General features: G+C 46.2%; 1 protein-coding gene across 1 annotated transcript in view; it reads left to right on the top strand.

The window, feature by feature from the left end:
- The window catches only part of CDH4 (cadherin 4), a 412301-nt gene that overhangs the window by 380645 nt on the left and 12781 nt on the right, over window positions 1–18875 (top strand). The window contains exons 9-13 of the mRNA XM_079321261.1: window positions 3325–3510; window positions 8690–8943; window positions 12038–12180; window positions 16047–16280; window positions 17300–17533. Coding sequence (XP_079177387.1) covers window positions 3325–3510; window positions 8690–8943; window positions 12038–12180; window positions 16047–16280; window positions 17300–17533 — 1051 coding nt within the window. The remainder of the gene's footprint in view (window positions 1–3324; window positions 3511–8689; window positions 8944–12037; window positions 12181–16046; window positions 16281–17299; window positions 17534–18875) is intronic.

The raw sequence follows: 18875 nt of genomic DNA, 5'->3' as shown, positions 1-18875 counted from the left end.
GACATTCATGTGAGCAAGTCTTTGCCTTCACAGCTTTTTAGCAAAACCAGACATGAAAAAAAGTAAGGACATTGGAAAAAAAAAGGAATTCCCTTTAGAAGGAAGCCTGAATAATTATCTTTGTGTTCATCTGTCTCAATCCTACACCTCCCCAGGAGTGGCTGCAGTAGCTAATTGGTTTTACTCAGCTATGCATGGCTTCACTGCCCAGACTCCAGATTTATTGCACAAAGTCAGGTCATGGTGTGAATTCATCATTTGTCCCCCACATCAATCCCTTTCTCCTCCAGAATGATATTTGTCTGCATGTTTATGTGCTGTCAGGTCCAAATGACACAAAAGACAAATTCTGGGATTAACTGATTTTAGTACCAACTCAAAAATCAGAATGAATTATTTCCTTTTTGGCAAGGTATGATGGAAAAGGAGTTTTGTCAGCACAAACCTTTATAGGGAGAGGAAGAAAAAAATACCCCACAGAATGTAAGGATTTAAGAACATGCCAGTTTCAGAAAAAATCCTATCTGAGAAGGGAAGTGTGTAACAATCAGCCATAGAAATCCTTGTGAATGGTCTTTAAAAATTTTCCTGGAAATTAAGGACTTCAAATGCAACAATTGAAAGTGAAGCTAAATGAAATACAGGGGAATATGAGTAAATGCTACAGGTATAGGTCAAGCACTGCTTTATCAATCTTGTGTTTACTCCAGCAGCTCCTCCGTTGCCCATTGTTTTACCTTGTTTGAATAGATATGCTTCTCTTTATTTGAAAATCAATTGTAATCTTATGAAAGAGAACTTAGAGCAGAGGGAATGCTGGAAAGCAGCATAGTGAAAGATGTTCATTATCCTGAATTACTCCAGGGTGGGGAGGGAATGACATTAAAGAAGTGTGGGTAGCTTTGAGCTGCCATCCTTCCTTTAGCAGGTGTAATTTAATGTCATTACTTAATTTTATTAAAGGTAAAGACAATTGTGGACAATACACATTACAGCATTTACCTATAATAATGATAGTGGGGGAGTGTGAGAGGGAGGAAAGGCAGACTCCAGTTTGAATTCCCAGTAGCTGCTGATCTGTAGCTGATGAAAATTACTCTTTTCTTCATGGCACATCTCTCCAAGATTTGCTTTTTACCCTGAATAGCTTTGGATGGCTCCTTTGATTCCAGTGAAGGTGCTCTGTTCTCATCAGAATAATACTTTGCTTTATAAGCACAGTAAGCAATATCCACTCTCAGTGCTGCTTAGGACTGGTAATTTCCTAAGAGCACTACCAGAGGTCATCAACAAGTGGGTGAACTCCTGGACTGCCCAGGATGTGCTGAGCATTGTGGAATTCACCCCAGTGAAAAAGCTTTATAGGCTGCTGTCATCTTCCTCCAGGCTTTATTTTGGCATGTGCTTGTGTATGTATAATTTTTAATATAACCTCATGTTTTAAAATGTGTAAGCTCTGTCACTGTGGGCTGAACACAGATGTTGTGATGGCTGCTAAAGGAGCTGCTGTAAAATCTAATCTGTGGGACTTTTCCATGTAAAACAAACTCGTTGGCAGCTCCTGGGTTGTGTTCAAGGATCATATAGGACTGGTTTTCTTAAATGGGTTAAATGCACCTGATGGTTTGTTTTTTGATGACTTAATTCTGTTTGATTCTGCTGGGCATAGGCCTAGGAGTGACAGACAAAATCTGTGGTCTTGGGCTGAAGATTCAAGATGGTTTAACTCCTTTGGAATTACAATATGATACCTTGTTTTCAGCAGTGCAGCCTAAAAGAGGCTGGGGGGCTCATCAGCTTGTCACTGCTGCTGTGCCATACAACATTAATTTAATGTAATGGGCAATAACTAGCGTGGATTTAGGAAGAGATGATCCTGTTTAACTAATCTTCTTCAGTTCAGACAAGGTTGATAGCAGAGTGTACATATGACATAATCTAATGGATTTTTCAAGAGGCTTTTGATAAATTTCCATATATTTCCCTTGCTTAAACTGTGTGCCACAGAGACTCCAAATTGGGCAAGAGAATGGGTAAAGAACAAGTGAAATCAGGGGAAATAAAGAGAAAAGAAGAGCTGTAGCATGTAGTGGAATAAGAATTATCCTGCAGCTTCCCCACTGTTCTTCGCCACCACTCGGCGTGGCTGGAAAGAGATGCCATCTGCATTCACTAATGAAAACTTGTTTAGGACAGGTGCACAACAGAAAAGAGGGCAAGATGCCATTCAGGATACCACTAAAGGGCAAATTTAAATTTACATTAGCATAAGGCAGATTGAATATTTTTGCTGTCAGCAGTGAAATAATATATACCAAATACAAGCACCCGTAACGCAGAGATGCCAGAGGATGGGGATGAGTTAGGAGGGGAAACAGACTCTTGTGCTAACAAAGGAATGATTTATTATCTTTTACACAACCTGGCATTTGTGCACACCAAAGGCCAGCTTTTAGAAGTGCTCTGCTCCTGCAGTTTGGGGCCAGAATTTCAGTTGCAGACTCGGAGCCAGCCGCTCCCGGCGTTTCCCCAGTGTTTAATTTGCCATATGTCAATCAGAGTGTTGATTTGCGAGTGCTGCTAATAGGCAGTGCTGAGACATGAGCACAGTTGAAAATTTGGGAATGTGTCTTACTGGCAGCTTTGGAGCCCTAAACACTGGAAGTATTCACAGGCCAGGATCCCTGATCAGCCATGTGATAAATCAGGGACTGGAAAGCAGGGAAGGATGCAGTTAATGTGTCAGGATGTTCCTGAATGGGACATGCTCCATGGAAATCAGTGCTGAATGAGAGAATGAAGCACCAGGAAAGGCTGTGGCAAAATCACAAGAAACACTTCGGATAATGAGACAAAATCAAATCATGGGCAAGAAAGAAATACAGTGAAGTAAAATCGCTGAAGAAGCAATAAAATGCCATCACTGAAATCTGAGTGAGACAAAATACCTTGGGATAAATGGAGATAGTCATCCTAAAAAATTTAGACATTTCAGTCTTCCATTTTCCAGTGCTGTTGACAATTAACTCTCTGGTTGCTGTAACTGAGCAAGAATATCAGGAGCATTTTTTGTTGGATTTCTTGGAGCAGTGGCTGTGAAGTGGTGGGTTTGTTCTCCTTTGGGCTGAGAGGTAAAGTTGGGCTTTGGGAAAACACACAAAGGAAAAAAATAGGAAAAGCAGAATTGAGGAAGAGGTGTGTTGCTTGTTACAAATAACTCCATGGCCCTCTTCATGGGATATCAGGGTGATGGAGGGGAGAGGGCAGGGCGGTGTGAGGAGGGACAAAGCTCCCAGCATGACCAGCCCTGTGTTTGCTTTGCAGTACTCAGGAGAGGTGCCTGAGAACAGGGTGGAGGTGGTGGTGGCCAACCTGACGGTGCTGGACCGGGACCAGCCTCACTCCCCCAACTGGAACGCCATCTACCGCATCATCAGCGGGGACCCCTCGGGCCACTTCACCGTGCGCACCGACCCCGCCACCAACGAGGGCATGGTCACCGTGGTCAAGGTAAGGGCAGCCCAAAGCTCTGGGTTTGGCACCCCTGCACCTGCAGGCACTGCCAGGAGCTGCAGCTGTTCTGTGCCTCCTCTGCTGGAAACACCAGTGCTTGTTTCCCATCTGTGTCCTGAACACTCTCGCCTCCGCTGGTTCTGCATTTCCCAGCTCAGCCCAGCCCACCATGAGCTTTCAAAAGCCTCAGGTGCTGAAGGGATTCCCAGCACCAGAGCCTGACCTCCAGCTCCTGCTTCTCCTTGGCTCTTTGAGCTCTGTAAGAGGGAATGGATCTGGGCTGGGCAGCCCTGCCCTACTTGAGCCAGAAAAGCCCCAGTTTGCTGTGAATCAAGGGCAATGTTTCACTGGGTCAGTCAGGTGATCCTCTGGGAAGGAGGAGTGAATTTTCTGGTGACAGAAGGGAAGAAAATTTTCCCTTTGACTGAGTTGTTTGGCAGCAAAACTGTAGGAGAAATTTTACAATTTTCATTTTCCTGGTGTTAAACATATAGTGTGGGGCAGATCCTCAATTCAGGACAGCTCCACTCAAAGCCACCCCCCCAGGTTGGATCAGCAGAAGATCTTGTCTAAAGACTCCCAAGAAATCAGACCAGAAATAGCCATCATCCCTCCATGTGCTGGTAGAGCTGGAAGCCTCAAGATACCTGCAGCAAATGCCAAATTGTGTTTCCTTCCTTGCCTCCAAAGAACATGACTCTGTCTTCATTGAAGCATTTGCTCCTTTTTCACTTTTGAGTTTTGAGGTCACTGAGTATTTCTGCAGTCATTCCACACAGCCAGGACGTCATTGGATCCCTTCAGCATTCACTGAAGTTCTTCCCAGATAGGATGTCTGTGGCTGCTCCCTCTGACTACAAAAAGCAGCAAAGAAATCTCACAAAGTCTGTGGAGATGTGCAGGAGCTGCACAGCACACACCATGCACGTGGGAAGGATTAATACCTGCTGGCATGGATAAGCCAGCACCTTCTGAGGAGTCTGCCCTTCCCTTAGAGAAGGTTTTAGTCAACACCATAGGTGAATGTACTAAGTTTAAAGAGCAGCATGATTTCCAGAGTAGCTCTGTGTTGAGCCCTGTTTCCTTGTTATTAGCTAAACAAGTTGCAGTCATTCCTAATGGACACAGTTTGTGTTCTAGGAAAAATGACATCAGTGAAATGCCAGTGAGGTCACTCTGGCAGGAACGTGTGAGCCTGTCCTGTTCCCTGGCCCTGGGGCTCTGTGTGTGTGTCTGCAGATGCTGCTCTGCTAAAACTTCAAGGGACACATCATCCTACCTGCCAGATGGTATTTCAGCAGGGTCCTCTTATTTATCACTTTTTATTGCTCTGTGATGATGGTTGACAGCCTTACCTGGTGCAGCATTATGAAACCTCTTCAAGCTTAGACGTGTATATGATTGCATATATGTGTGTAAGTATACACATATCCAAATTTTCTGCTGAAACAGAAAACATTCAATGGAGAAAAGTGCAAAAATTTAACTTCACTGACATCAGCAGCCAGTCTGAAATCAAAATGCCAACATTTTCACTTCAAGTAGGGAAGGACCCTTTATTCTTAATCTTGCAAAGTGTCAGGACTGTAGTTTAAAGGCACATCAAAGTGAACAACAAGGGATTTGCATGATAAACACTGCTGCACAAGAACTTGTGCATAATGAACCATCCCTTATTCACAACTTGCAGGCAAAAGCAGGGCAGATTTGTCAAGACACCATTGATGCTGGTGTTGATTTTCCACTGCTGTGTAACCCACAGTGATCACAAAGCAGAGAACCACATGAAAATCCGATCTCATCAAGCTGAGCTCAGAGCTTGAAATTGCATTGGATGTCTTCACTGCATCACCCCACCTGATCCTCCTGGGCACCAGGGCTCCCTACCCCTAACTGGCTGGGAGGCTTTTTGGTGTATTTTCAGCAAGGAGAATGAGTGAAATTGCTTGTGATTAAATTTTCATGGTGAAGAAGGGAAGACTCTTAGGATTCCACCTTCTTCTTTGAAATATTTTGTTCTCTGTTAATAAGTGAATGTGCATAAAGATTTGGGGGATGTACTCTCATCAGATTGGGTGGCCGGTCAGAGCTTGTTCTGTGCTGGGTTGGAGCAGTCTTTTGCTGGTTTGATCACTGATGTGGGTTGAAAACACAGGTAAAAAATTAAGTCAGGTAATGAACCATTTATTTACAGCCACTACAAGGCTGGATTTTCACATGGCTCTTCAAAGCTGCTCATACATAACTCCTGCTGCAAGCAAAGGAGTCACAGCAGCAGCACAGGGAGGGGTGCTCTGTGCAGTATCCCACCACTTCACCAGCATTTTAGGGGCCTGAAATGGAGGGCCAGAAATCCTTCCTAGACAGATTTCCCTTTGGAGCTCAGATTATGCTCATGGGGGCCATTGTGCAGCTGCCCTCAGCAAAACTCCATCTGCAGCTCCAGTGTGATCACCAAAAGTATAACATTTCCCTTTTCTGTTCTTGCCTTTCCAAACCATTTCCATAACTGTGCAAGACCCTAATCTTCAAAGAGAGCCTTGATCAAGGGGAGAGAGAAGCTTCCCACTCAGATGAGACACCGCAGAGTCTGAAGACAATCTCCCAGAGCAGCAGTGGCTGCCCTGTGGCAGCCAGCTAAGTAAAATGTTATTATAAACTCTGCATGGATCAGAGCTGTGAATTTATAATGGAGATGCTGCTGAAGCTTCAGTTATTATTTGCCTCAACTCTAACACCAGGCAAATTTGTTCACTTCAGTTAAAAGTGCCCTGAGAAGAGGAGGACATGTGGCAAGCCCTCGGCATCCCTCTGCTGCATGTTGAAGCTCCAGGTTGGAGATGCTGCTGAAGGAGGAGGATGTGCAGCATCTCCAGGGGGATATTTCACAGCCAGATCACACACCAAACATCCAGCAAGGAGTATCTGCTAAAGTGCTGCTTATTTCATGTCAAGTTCTTCTTGGACATGAAAGTGAAAAGTAGGCAAGGGTCCCACATGTCCTTGTCCCAGTTGTAGTGGCTCTGTGAGCTTCTTCAGGATCCTGCTGTCAAAGAATCACAGAATCATTTTGGTTGGAAAATACTTCTAGGATCATCCAGTCCAGCTGTTAACCTAGCAGTGCCAAGTCCACCGTGTCCCTAAAACCACATCAAGTGACCAATATACAGAATTTTCAGTGAGATGCATGGAGGTGGAAGGGGTGAGTGTGGTGTGAGGAGCACAGAGTGCCCTGTGCACCATTAGCCTCAGAGGAAGGCAGGTTTAGGAGCAGAGGTATGAACAGTTCTGGTGTTTTTTGCTTGTTAAGGTAAGGAATAACTTCTGCCCTAGGGCTGGGCAGTGTCTGGCTGCAAGGGGTGCAGTCCCATGGGGTTCAATAGCCCCAGCTGCCAGGACAGCACAGACTCTTGATTTTATCCTTTTTTTTAAACAAAATGATGTGAAGTTGAACTCAGTGGGTACAGCAGAGATGAGCAAATCAGCTCTGTCTTGCAGACTGAAGTGTGATGAACACCATTTGGTGACACTCTTACCTCCTAGACAGCTTTTGGGGTGGCTCACCCTGGTCCAGCTCTGCTCCTTGCATGATTTTTCTGCAGCCCTGGTTTTCTTGCTACCAGAAGAAAGAGGAAGAAGCTGAGAGAACAGCCCTACATTTTGTGGGGGGAAAAAAACCCCAATACTTTGCACCAGGCCACATCCTAGCAGAGCTGTGTGTGGTCAGTGTGTCCTGAGCATCATGGAATGCTCAGCTCAGCCCTCTGCTGCCCCTTTGGGGAGAGAGGTGCAGAGTGCCTGTGGGCAGCCTAGCAAACAGAGCAGTGTGAAAAAAAAATAATGAGGGAATATAAATTAGAGGGGGTGTGAAAAGAAGTTGAGGAAATGCATTAGTCAAATTGTTTCAAGGCCTTGAATAGTGTTTAAATGGGAACTTTTAGCATGCATCAGTTTTGAATGCAGCTCCAGTCTGTGAGTCAGCACGGGTGGGTGTACTGGGAATCTTTATGCTTCCTTTTATTTATTAAACGTTGGCCCTGCCTGTCAGGAAGCCATTTAGCATTGGCAACATTTGCACTTCAATCGAGTAAAGATTCTGCTGTTTTACCTTTTGCCCCTGAAATTTGTTCCTCTGGTGTAGCCTCCTATGATTTGATTTCCCTCCTGACAATACTGGGTTTTAAACAGGACATGGCAGGCAGCTCTGGCTGCTGTAAATCCCTGCCCAAGTCGGTGGAGCTGTGGCATTTTACACCCTGAGTGAGTGCTTTGCAGACTCAGCTCTGCACAAGGTATTAGGGAGGATGGATATGCTTCTAAATTTATAAATCACAGCAAAGCAGCTTTTAACAAGCAGAGGTGTGATCCTGCATAACTCAAGCCTCCCTGGCAGATGATTAGCGACTTCCCTCATCATAATTAGTGGGATGGTTTAGAAATCATTATTATACTGGGCTCAGTCAGTCGTGCCAGCAAAGGCTTTTCATTCTGTCTGGCTCCTGGGACAGACACATTGTCTTCATGTGTGTGTTGAGATCTGTGGCCTCCCAGCAGCAAAACCCAGCTGTAAGAGCTTTAGGCAACCTCCAGAGACCTCGAGGTGCCTTGCAGGAGGATGAGAGGTCCCAATGGAAGGACCACCTGCTTAACCTGACCAGGGATTGTTCCTGGTAGCTCCACCTTTGCTTATAAACTCATTTAAGAGGGAAAATAAAGAGCCCTTCAGGCTGAGAGTCCACAGAGACTGTCCTGGTTCCCCATTCAGCAATTTCAGTGCTAATAGCACTGCTAAGTGCCTGTCACAGCCCTCTGAGCAGGCTCCACCTGTTGCATTAGAGCAGCCCTGGGTGGGTTTGCTCATTTGATGCTCAGCTCTCACAGGCAAGTTGTATTTTGGAAACCACTTAGCGTTGGAACAAAACACAGAGCAAATGCTCCCTGCTGTTTACAGTTTTTCCTTTGTGGAATTTTTTTTAACTATTTGACCCTCCAAAAACTGGAAGGCCAAATCTTCCACTGGATTGAAGTTGCTCTGGATTTACACCTTCAAAAGAAGTGAGGAAACAAGATGAGGCAATGCCTTTGATATCATATGTCTTCTAATCTTGCATCTTCCATCCAGAAGGTAGAATATGTTCTGTGCTTGGCTCTAGACTTGCTTGTTGGTTTGTTTCAGGCAGTGGATTACGAGATGAACAGAGCTTTCATGCTGACAGTGATGGTATCAAACCAAGCTCCCCTGGCCAGTGGCATCCAGATGTCTTTCCAGTCGACAGCAGGAGTCACCATTTCGGTCACAGATGTCAACGAAGCCCCCTATTTCCCCACCAACCACAAGCTGATCAGGCTGGAGGAGGGGGTGCCCACGGGGACGGTGCTGACCACGTTCTCAGCCGTGGATCCCGATCGCTTCATGCAGCAGGCAGTGAGGTGGGACAGCAGGGAGGGGGACAGCAGGGAGGGAGGGGGGACAGCAGGCAGGGGGGTGGGACAGCAGGCACCCAAGGGCTCCCCTGCACCCAGGGGCTCTCCTGCACCAGGGGGAGCCAGGCAGATGGAAGCTGCTCTCCAAACTGGCTGGTGGGATGTGGGTGCAATCTTGGCAGGCAGTGGCACCTGCAGGGTTGTGCAAGGCTGTACACTCACAATGCCCTGCTGCAGGTAAGCCAGGCTCTGAGCTGGGTCAGGGGGAGCAGAGCTGGATCCTGTGTTACTGCCTTGCACACCTTCAAATGAAGCAGATTTCTGCAATTACAGAGCTCAGGGCTGCTTTGTACCCAGCCTTTGGCTCTGCCTCACCCAGGGTGCTCTGACCTGTCTAGTTCATGCATTTCATAAACACAGAGGTTTAGAAAAAGGCACCTTTCTGTTTTATGGGGGAAAACTGAGGCATGGAAAGGGCTAGACCTGGGTGTTTAAATGAAATGGCTGGGATTTTTAATCATGCCTTATGTTGCTTCCAGAGGATTTTGGTTCAACCTTGCTTTAAAGCACAGTGCAAGAGGAGCTGTCAGCTAGTCCAGAGCAAGGCTGGTGGGGTTACAGACAGCTGCTGGGCAGGCTTTTAAAGTGTCCAGTTGTTCAGTGTTGCCTGAGCAGTCAAACACCCATTCACAGGCCCCTGGCACTTGGTCTGGATCTCACCAGTGCTGCCCTTGCTCCCAGTAGGTGCAATTTGTTCCAACCTTTCCTTTCTCTTCGGAGCACCTGCCAAACACAACCTCCTCCTCCTCCTTAGCTGCTTTCCCTGTGAATGGGATTCAGCTGGCAAAATTTTAACATTGTAAAAGTCAGATTTCTGTCCAAGCAGCTTAAGACCACTTTTAGTTCATGCTGTGACCAGGAGAGTGTCACTCACTCTGTTTTGTCCCACCTGGACAGATCAGGGACTGAATCCATAGTCCAGGAGTCTGGCTCACACACATTCCCACCAGGAAATAATTGTCAGGAAAGTGTAGGTGAAAATGAGTCTTTGTGACACTTTCACAACTATTTCAGCTCTGTCTGTGCAGAGAGGAAATGCATTTCCTGCTCTTGGATACTTTTACATCCACAGAAGTTGTTTTCTTTTTTTTGCTCCCAGTCTGTAAGGGCTGTGGTATTTTTGGCAAAACCTGAGTATACAACGTGACCACGGCTGAGGCCACTTAAACTTGCATCAGTTGTGACATTTTGTGTCAGGAAGAGTTTGAAATATTTCACCTGGCACAGGGCTGTCAGGTCTAGAAAATGATAGTTTATTCACTGCCTTATCTTGTTGTCTTTAGACAGGCGTTGTGTCTTTGGAGGAAAGAGACCATCCTAACTAACAAGCCCATTTTTCTTATGTTCTTTTTGAAATATTGGCCTTTGAAGGGTCTTTATTTCCCTGATGTCTGTACCAAGGCTGGTTTTCAGAGGAGAGAACAACTCATTTGTGATTGAGTGCTCCCTCTAAGCTGGAGGGGGGTGATCTGTAATCCAAACGAGCACCTGCTGTTCCTGTCATTGCACAGGGCATGGGGAGGGTCCTGTAAGGTTTCCTCTGAGTGTGAGCAGCCAGTTCTTGAGTTGTTTCTTTCCAGGACTTCCAGGACACACATTTTGTACATCCACCAGCACTTCATTTCCAAATCCCAGTACAATCTCTCTCCCTTGGCATCAGGGCAGCCAATGCCCAGGCTTTGCAAAAAGCAGTAGATTGTTTTTGGGGTGCTGTCTTTGTGAGATGTAAAAAAGATTTATTTTTTTTTACTTCACAGTTGGCATTGGTGAGTTAGGAAAAAACATACCCAAAAGGCTAAGCCTACAGATCCATGATAAGCACTTTGCAGAGCTGATCCAGCTGATAGAGCCTTGCATACAAATTTCAGTCTCTAAGTAGTCTTTGATGAAATAGAGTTTTTACAAATAGAAGATGAGGAAGCAGGAGCATCTCCAGTAGTGCACAGCTTGGCATGGCCAGTGTCACACCTCAGGTTATCCTCATTAGCCACAGACACATTCACAAAGCCAGCTTTGAAACTGGATCCCTGGTCATTTAGCAGAGAAAGGGCAGGAGCCTCACAGCAGTGATATTGAAATGAAAACATCCCAAAGAGTCTAGCTCCATGAAATGTAATTCTTTCCTTTGGCAGGTGTTTGTGCAGCTGTGTATTGCTTTCCTCTTCTCATAGATTGATGCAGCTCAAGTTTCCCTTTGAGTTTCTGCATCAAACAGCCCAATTCTGGAAAGGGATATTCACCAGAAGCCAGTAATGCTCCCACCTGCATATCTAATGACAAGCTATATAAAACTATCAGCAGGTCTGAGTTATCCATGAAATAAGCTCAGCTTCTGTTTGCTTATTTCAGTAATTTATAGTCTGGGCATTTATTAGCTTCTAGTTGGATAGTTATGGTCCATCTCAGTTCAAACAGTACAAAACTGGAAGGCAGAAAAGCAAGAAGACAAGTAAGAAGGATGAACTGAACACACTGATCTGGAGAACACAGGGAAAGTTTGCCCAAACTCCCCCCCCATGTTCTCAGCTGGTTGCATGGGACATGAATAGACAATAACTGTGAGTTGTTTGAGTTGCTGGGAGGTGACTCTGACAGTGTGGTATTCCCAGATTGTTGTTTATTAGTGGTGGGCAGAAAACAGGAATATCTTTGAGTTTAAAAAACTGTTTTCAGAAGGGCAAGGAGAGAGCAGGAATCCATCCTCTAATTCAGGCATATGAATGCAATGGTTTAGTCACTGCAGACCCCCTTTCTCCTCAGCTGCAGAGACCTCAGGAAATGTCCTCTCCTAGCAGCAGGAAACCAGCATGTAAGTGGCACTTAGTGGAAAGAAGAACCTTTGAAACTAAAGTAATTGAAAAATTGAATAATTGTAAAGGTCAAAAACCGGATACTCAATTAGCATTGTGTTTGTCAACAAAACCAGTTATCCAAAGGTCCTTTGAATCACGGGTCAGGAGTCCAGAAAAAACGTATTTCAAGCAATATTAAGGAGATGTCAGTGAAAAGAATGCCATGTATTTATTTCCTTTCTCTGTAGATACTCTAAGCTGTCAGATCCTGCAAACTGGCTGAACATTAATGCCACAAATGGTCAGATCACTACTGCTGCTGTCCTTGATCGAGAGTCAGACTACATTAAGAATAATGTCTACGAGGCCACATTCCTGGCTGCTGACAACGGTGAGCCCAGGCTTCACATTGTTCATGCTTCAATAAGACTCTAATGTGATGCATTAAGAGAAATGATGCCCTGACAGAGTTGTCAGTATAAGTTATCTTTTTTCCCAGGTTTTTATGGTCAAAAATGTGAAAGTGGGACGGGAAATTGCTGGAGTAAATTAAATGTGCACAGTATACGGAGAGTGTTATTAAGGGAAGGGGAGGACAAATGGAAAATTGATTTGGGGAGTTTGGTGTAGCAGTGTTGCCTGAGCTTAAAAAAGTGTCAAAGGGATGTGCTGTGCAGGGGCTGCCAAGCACACAGGTCCTGGTAATCCTCCCAAAGACTCTGATCAGAGCATTCAGGAAGCCTTCCATCAGGAAATCAGAAATCATTGTATGGGGTGGCAGGAGGGTATTAAAAATAAGCCCATCTGCTGAACCGTGGTGGCTTCCATAAACAGTGTGTCTGTCACTGGAGCTGGGCCCTTTCTGGCCACTGCCCTCCTGAAGTGTGCAGCCACCATCAGACCAGCTGGTGTGCCTGTCACCAAAGCCACTCAGGCCAGTCAGAGCTCCTGGAGAATCCTGCTTGCTCTTCTCATTGAATTCACTCTCTGCTTTGGGTCCAGTCAGCACTGAGAACCGTGCTGGCCTCACTCAAGGGCAGTGCTGCTGCCCTGCTTTCCTCTTCCTGGTTAGGAGGAATTGATGAATTTTGCTAACAACTCCCAAATGTGGCCATGCTGGTGTTTCATTCCTCAGTTTCTCCATCTGGAAAAGGTTCAGGAGTTTCCCAGGACAAAGAGAAGACCTTTCTCCTCACCTTCCTCCCCCTCACCCACCCTCACTTTCCTGCTGCAGGATGCTGAGCACTCAGACCAGAGCCCTGCTTCAGCAGCACAATTCAGTCTAGGCTTGGCTGTGAGCACCTAAATAAATATATTGCTCACACTCTGCAGGTTCTTTCAGGGCAGTGTTTGTGTGATCCCTCAGGCTGGAGGTGCCATGGTCATCATCAGCAGATTTGGTGGAGGTTACAGAGCTAATGGAATCTTCTTCCCTCTGGGATTCCATGCATCACCTCCATCATTGCATCCCAGGTCACAGGGGTGAGGGAAACTCATGGAGGAGTTTCAGTGCTGAGGAGCTGTGCCAAGAAATGCATTTTTCCCCTTTTTTTACCATGAATAGTAGGACTCACCCCACAGCTCCATCCTAAGCTTCCCCTCCATGAAGGCAGCCAGGACAGGGAAATTAAAAATATTCTCAAAGGGGTCTAGTGGTGTTCATCTGCAAAAGCCACAGGGCAAAACAGGTCAGATGAGTAGCTAAGGCTGTTCACAGATGCAGTGATAGAGTTTGAACCTATCAACCTAATCCTCACCATCTTGACCGTGCAAATTCCAGGCACTTGTTGCACTGTGATGTGGAGTTAACCCCTTTCCTTGGCCTGCATCAGCACCTCCACATCCATCATTCAGCAGCTCAGAAAGTGAGGGCCTAGATAAATCTCTTTATTCTGAAAAATTAATCTATCGCTGGTATATTGCAGCCATTAAAATGCATATGAAGCAACACCTTATTTAAAATTCTGTCTAGAGTGCTTAGGATAACAGCTGAAGTTTCATCTAGGCTAATTGACTCTTACCACATTGCTCCCAAGTTCCAGGTTCTCTAGCATCAAAGAAAAGCTTTGGGTCAAGGGTTTTGGTGAGGATTTTTCTCTTTCTTGAAAAAGCAGCAGCATCTTCTTTCCTTGAAGTTCTTTTTGCTGTTCTCAGTACGTATAAAGAAGTTTAGCCAATGCTCCTTGGAAATGCTCTGTCTCTCCCTGGGCTCCAGTGCAGAGGTACTGTCTTTAAGAAAAGTCTTGGCTGTAATGTAAGGAAGGTAAAAGGTGAATCCTAATCAACAGCATAGTTTTAATCTGGTTTCTGAGGAGAGAGTCCCTTGGGTCACACTGTGTCTGCACAAAAGTGGAGCCTGGCTGTGTTTGAACCCCTCAGCCAGTTTCAGCCAATCTCCCAGGGAAGCTGAGAACTTAAATTATTCCAGCAGGTTTCATGAAACAAGGAGCTGAGCATGAAAACCTTGGTTTGGACCTTGCTGTGGGAATGCAGACACTGGCCCTGTGAAGAAGACAGTGATGGAGAATTTAACAGTTAAATGTAGATGCAGAAGTTGTATTGTCTTCTTCCTTTTGTTATTAGCATTTCAGTCTTAATTTCAGAGATCAGACCAGCTTCTCTATTAGAGTCAGTGGTGATGTTGTAGTCCTCATCTCCTGAGGATAAAGTCCAAGGATCCTTCATTGCACATCAGTACCTTCTGTGTGTCCTTGCTGTCCATATAAGACAGCTGAAATAATGTGAAATGTTCCATAGTTTGTAGGATTTGGCCATTTAAAGAATTGTTTACTTTTCATTTCTCCTTAAACTGCCCCAGAACTGCACTCAGGAACACAAAGACACAAAAATACCAGGACTCAGATCCCAGAAATACTCAATGGCCCAACAAAAATGCATTTATATGTGCAGCAATTGCAGGTTATTTCAGGCACGTGCCAGTTAGTGCCTCTCAGGACTGAGGGTTTGTGTTCAGTCTGTCTCAGAGGTTACAGTGGGAGCTTTGCTTTTATCCCAGAAGATACTCTGGGTAATGTGAAAGCAGTAAAATCACTTTGCTTGGTCCCAAAAGTCAGTTTTCATGTTCAGACCCAGTATCCTGGTGGGCTGTCTGCCTCTCCAGAAACTTTCAAGGCTGATCAAAAGACATTGTTTTAGAGGGAGACCTACCCATGCTTACAAGATGAAAGGATGAGAGTCCATGATTGAAAAGCTTATGTGGGAACCATGAAAAAAAGGATTTCCAGGGCTCCTTCAGAATTCTTGAGGCTCCTTTGAGAAATGGAGCAAGGAATGTAGGAAGGAAGGTCTGTGGAAGCAGAAGGCTGGTGGGGAAGTGGTTTGTGTAGCTTTGTATCTAGTACTGTGAGGAAGGGCCAGGGATGCAAATACAAACTTCAAAAAGAGTTGCTGAAGCCATGCTGCCACATGAGAGAGGCAGGCAGAGGACAGGCCAGCACAGAGCTGCCAGATAGATGTGTGAGCAGAGAACTTAAAAACACTGTGCCATTTCTGGGAAGGCTGTTCTCCCCTGCCAGGGCAGATACTACTTTGTGTGAGTAGTCATTATCTGACAAATGTGGCTGTCCATCAGGAAGGGGTGGAGGACCAGGACTGCTGTGCTGTGACATCCCTGCTGGTTAGGACAGACCTGGAGAGGATGAGGAATTGTGTTTTGGGACATTAGACTGCTGCTGGGAGTTAGTGGCATCACCCAGTGTGTCTGGTGATGGCTCATACTGTGGGCTTTGAACAGGGCCCTCTCACCAGTAAAGCTGGGGCTGGATGTGGGACATGCTGGAGAGTTGGGCTTTCTTTGAAGCAGAGTAATGGTCTGCAAAACTGAAAACTGGCCAGCAAGTGCTACAATAAATGCTGACCAATGAGTTACACTATGCAGGTTTTTCTCCCCTCCAAACCTTCTTCTTCCTCTTGTCAGCTCTCTTTCTCTTTTTTTTTTATTCTTCAAAACAGCCATTACCAAGATTTGCAGGAACAGCTTGGCATCACCTGCTTGTAGTTTTAGTTTGGCTAGGGGCATTGCTGCAGGCTACAGATCTGCAGAACTCAACCTCCTGTTCTGCAGGAGGGAAAAACAGCAGCATCAGGAGGCTTGGGGAAGTTTTATACCGCGTGAAACAAGGGACCAGGAATGTGCAGTGTGTCCCTAAGGAGGCGCAGGGAGGGAGGGTGCACATCCTGGTGTACTGGGGCTGGTGCATGGTGGCGGTTGGTCACAGAGCCGTGTCTGCCTTGCAGGAATCCCCCCCGCCAGCGGCACGGGCACCCTGCAGATCTACCTGATCGACATCAACGACAACGCGCCCGAGCTGCTGCCCAAGGAGGCGCAGATCTGCGAGAAGCCCAACCTGAACGTCATCAACATCACGGCGGCCGACGCCGACATCGACCCCAACGTGGGGCCCTTCGTCTTCGAGCTGCCCAGCGTGCCCTCTGCAGTCAGGAAGAACTGGACCATCACACGGCTCAACGGTAAATGGGGCAGCCAGTCCCACTGATGGGCACCACCTGCGGCTTCCAACTTCAAAACTTGCCCACTTTTGCTGTCTGATTTTTATTTTTTATAGCGCGTTACAGCTGACGTTATAGACAAGATAGTTAATCAGAAGTGATTTGTATCAGACCTGCAGCATAACTCTAAGAGCCTTGGCACTTGGCTTTTTTTAATGCAGTTCATAATTATGAACAGTTATCAGTAGTGAACAGAGTATAAATCATCCATAATGGCCAAGGGGAAAAAAGCTATTATCAGTCTTCCTTATGTTCCTCCAGTGTAATTGTCATAAGCCACAATCAGGATCAATGTTCATTTCTCTGACCATAATTGCATAAAGGCAGCCTTTTAATTTACCATGGAACCAGGAGGGCTAGGTAAGTGTGAAGATTACCAGTATGTGAAGGATTTTTATATTGCAGCGTGCAACCACAAATGGCCCTAATTGCTCTACTTATTGGTAGTTTCAGCAGAAGCTGGAAAATACCGTGGAGTGGTTTTGTGGGCTGGTTTTGGCTTCAATTCTGATCCCTCTCACTGAGATCTGGCAGAGGGTGCCAGACCAGGGGCAACAGCTCACACCCTCACAGCTCAGGGCTCAGTCACAATGGAATTACCTGCCTGTCATCAGTGAGTTCCCAAAATCCTGAGATGAAAGGAGTGAGTACAGAACCTGCACAAGTGGCCAGGGGCAGCCCAGGCTCAGGAAGCATTGTCCATGTGTTGCTATTTGTGTTTGATGCCATTTTGAACAGGTGCAGCTGGGTTTGCAATAGCATCCAGGTAGTTTAGTGCAGCAGAGAGAACACACAGTGCTTTGCAAAGCACAAGTTGGCCACAGTGCTGAAGAGATCTGAGGCTGTCCTGCCCAGGTGTGCTGCTGCTAACCCCTTCTGCAGGGCTCAGAAGAGGGCTGCAGCAGAGAATCCTGCACAAGTGTGGCTGCCATGCTCTAATTGTGTCTGTCACCTGTCTGTGTGTCCGTCTTGGTGTCCAGGGGACTACGCCCAGCTGAGTTTGAGGATCATGTACCTGGAGGCAGGAGTGTACGATGTGCCCATCATCGTGACAGACTCAGGAAACCCCCCCTTGTTCAACACCTCTGTCATCAAGGTGAAGGTGTGCCCGTGCGACGAGAACGGCGACTGCACCACCATCGGCGCCGTGGCGGCGGCGGGGCTGGGCACGGGGGCCATCATCGCCATCCTGATCTGCATCATCATCCTGCTCAGTGAGTAACAGGCCACACAATCACACTGCTCGGGGCTGGAAGGGGCCTCAAAGCTCGTCTTGCTCCAGCCCTCCTGTCACAGGCTGGACACTTTCCACTAGCCCAGGTTCCTTTAATTATTCCAGGTTCCAACCTGGCCGTGGGCACTTCCAGGGATGGGACAGCCACAGCTGTGGGCAACCTGTGCCACACCCTCACTGTCAAATCTGCTCTAAATCTACCCTCCTTCATGTTTCCCTGTTCTTTCCTATAGCTTGGATTTTCAAGCTCCCTGTAGAGGGCAGGTCCCCAAGCTTGGGCTGTGGGGGTGTCTCACATATCTGCATTCAAACCTCCTTCACTGCAGCATCAGCAAAATGAGCTCTGCCCGTGTCAGGCCTGTCTTTCTAAGACTTCCAGTAGCTTTGCAAACATTATTACACCTGACAACAACTTGTAAGTAGTGAGTGTGATAGGATCATCCACATTCTGCAGGAAATGGTTGAAGGCTTCTTCCAAATTTCTCTGTCAGATTCTCCCACAGCTCTCATGTCTGGCTGGCTGTGGATATAATGGTTCCCAGTACCAGATACACTGGCTAGTCCCTTGCAGACCCAGTGCATAACTGTGTTTTTCTTGTTGTTCCAAGGAAAAGAAGAGTGGTAGTTATTCCCATTGCTTTTTAAATGACCTTGGACTGGGGGATCATGGGGCATTATGAGTTTTTTTAGAGGAAGGATTCCAAATTTGTCTGAAACAATGGAGGACTGGGGATACATCACAGAGAAGGAGTGACCATCCCTTTTCTCAAGGCAAAACTACCCTTTTTGCCTAGGAGTGCTGTCAGTCCCAAGCTTCCATGAGCATTACCAATAACCATGTGTGCACACACTTAAAAAGTAAAAATTATATCATTATAACTTCAAGCAGGAGTTGGCACAGTAGGAATAGATAAAAACAAGCACTGAAATGAACAATGGGGTAAATATTCATCAAGAAACACAGGATGAATCCATGGGACTCTCATTAAAACTAATGGGAGTTCTGGTGCTAAATCACGTTTAATATTTACCCCCAGTGTGTTTCAACAGAGAGCAGACAGAGTGACATATGCTCCAAATGTCACCTAATGGAGACATGACATGGAACATTGGAGAATGGGTCACCCCTGGGCATCCATCCACATCCTGGGCTGCTGCTGGGAGTACTGGTGTGTGATTTTTCTACTGGATCAGGATGGAGAGTGAGGAGGAAACTGAGTGTTTGTGCAGACTCTACTCCTCTCCCAGCCCAGCTGAGCTGATGGAGCATCCCTGTGCCCAGGCACTGTGCCCAATTCCTGCCCTTCATTCCCAGTTTTGGC

This window comes from Erithacus rubecula (genome assembly GCF_903797595.1).
Source record: "Erithacus rubecula genome assembly, chromosome: 18".
Classification (NCBI taxonomy): domain Eukaryota; kingdom Metazoa; phylum Chordata; class Aves; order Passeriformes; family Muscicapidae; genus Erithacus; species Erithacus rubecula.
This window is presented reverse-complemented; position numbering and strand designations above follow the sequence as displayed.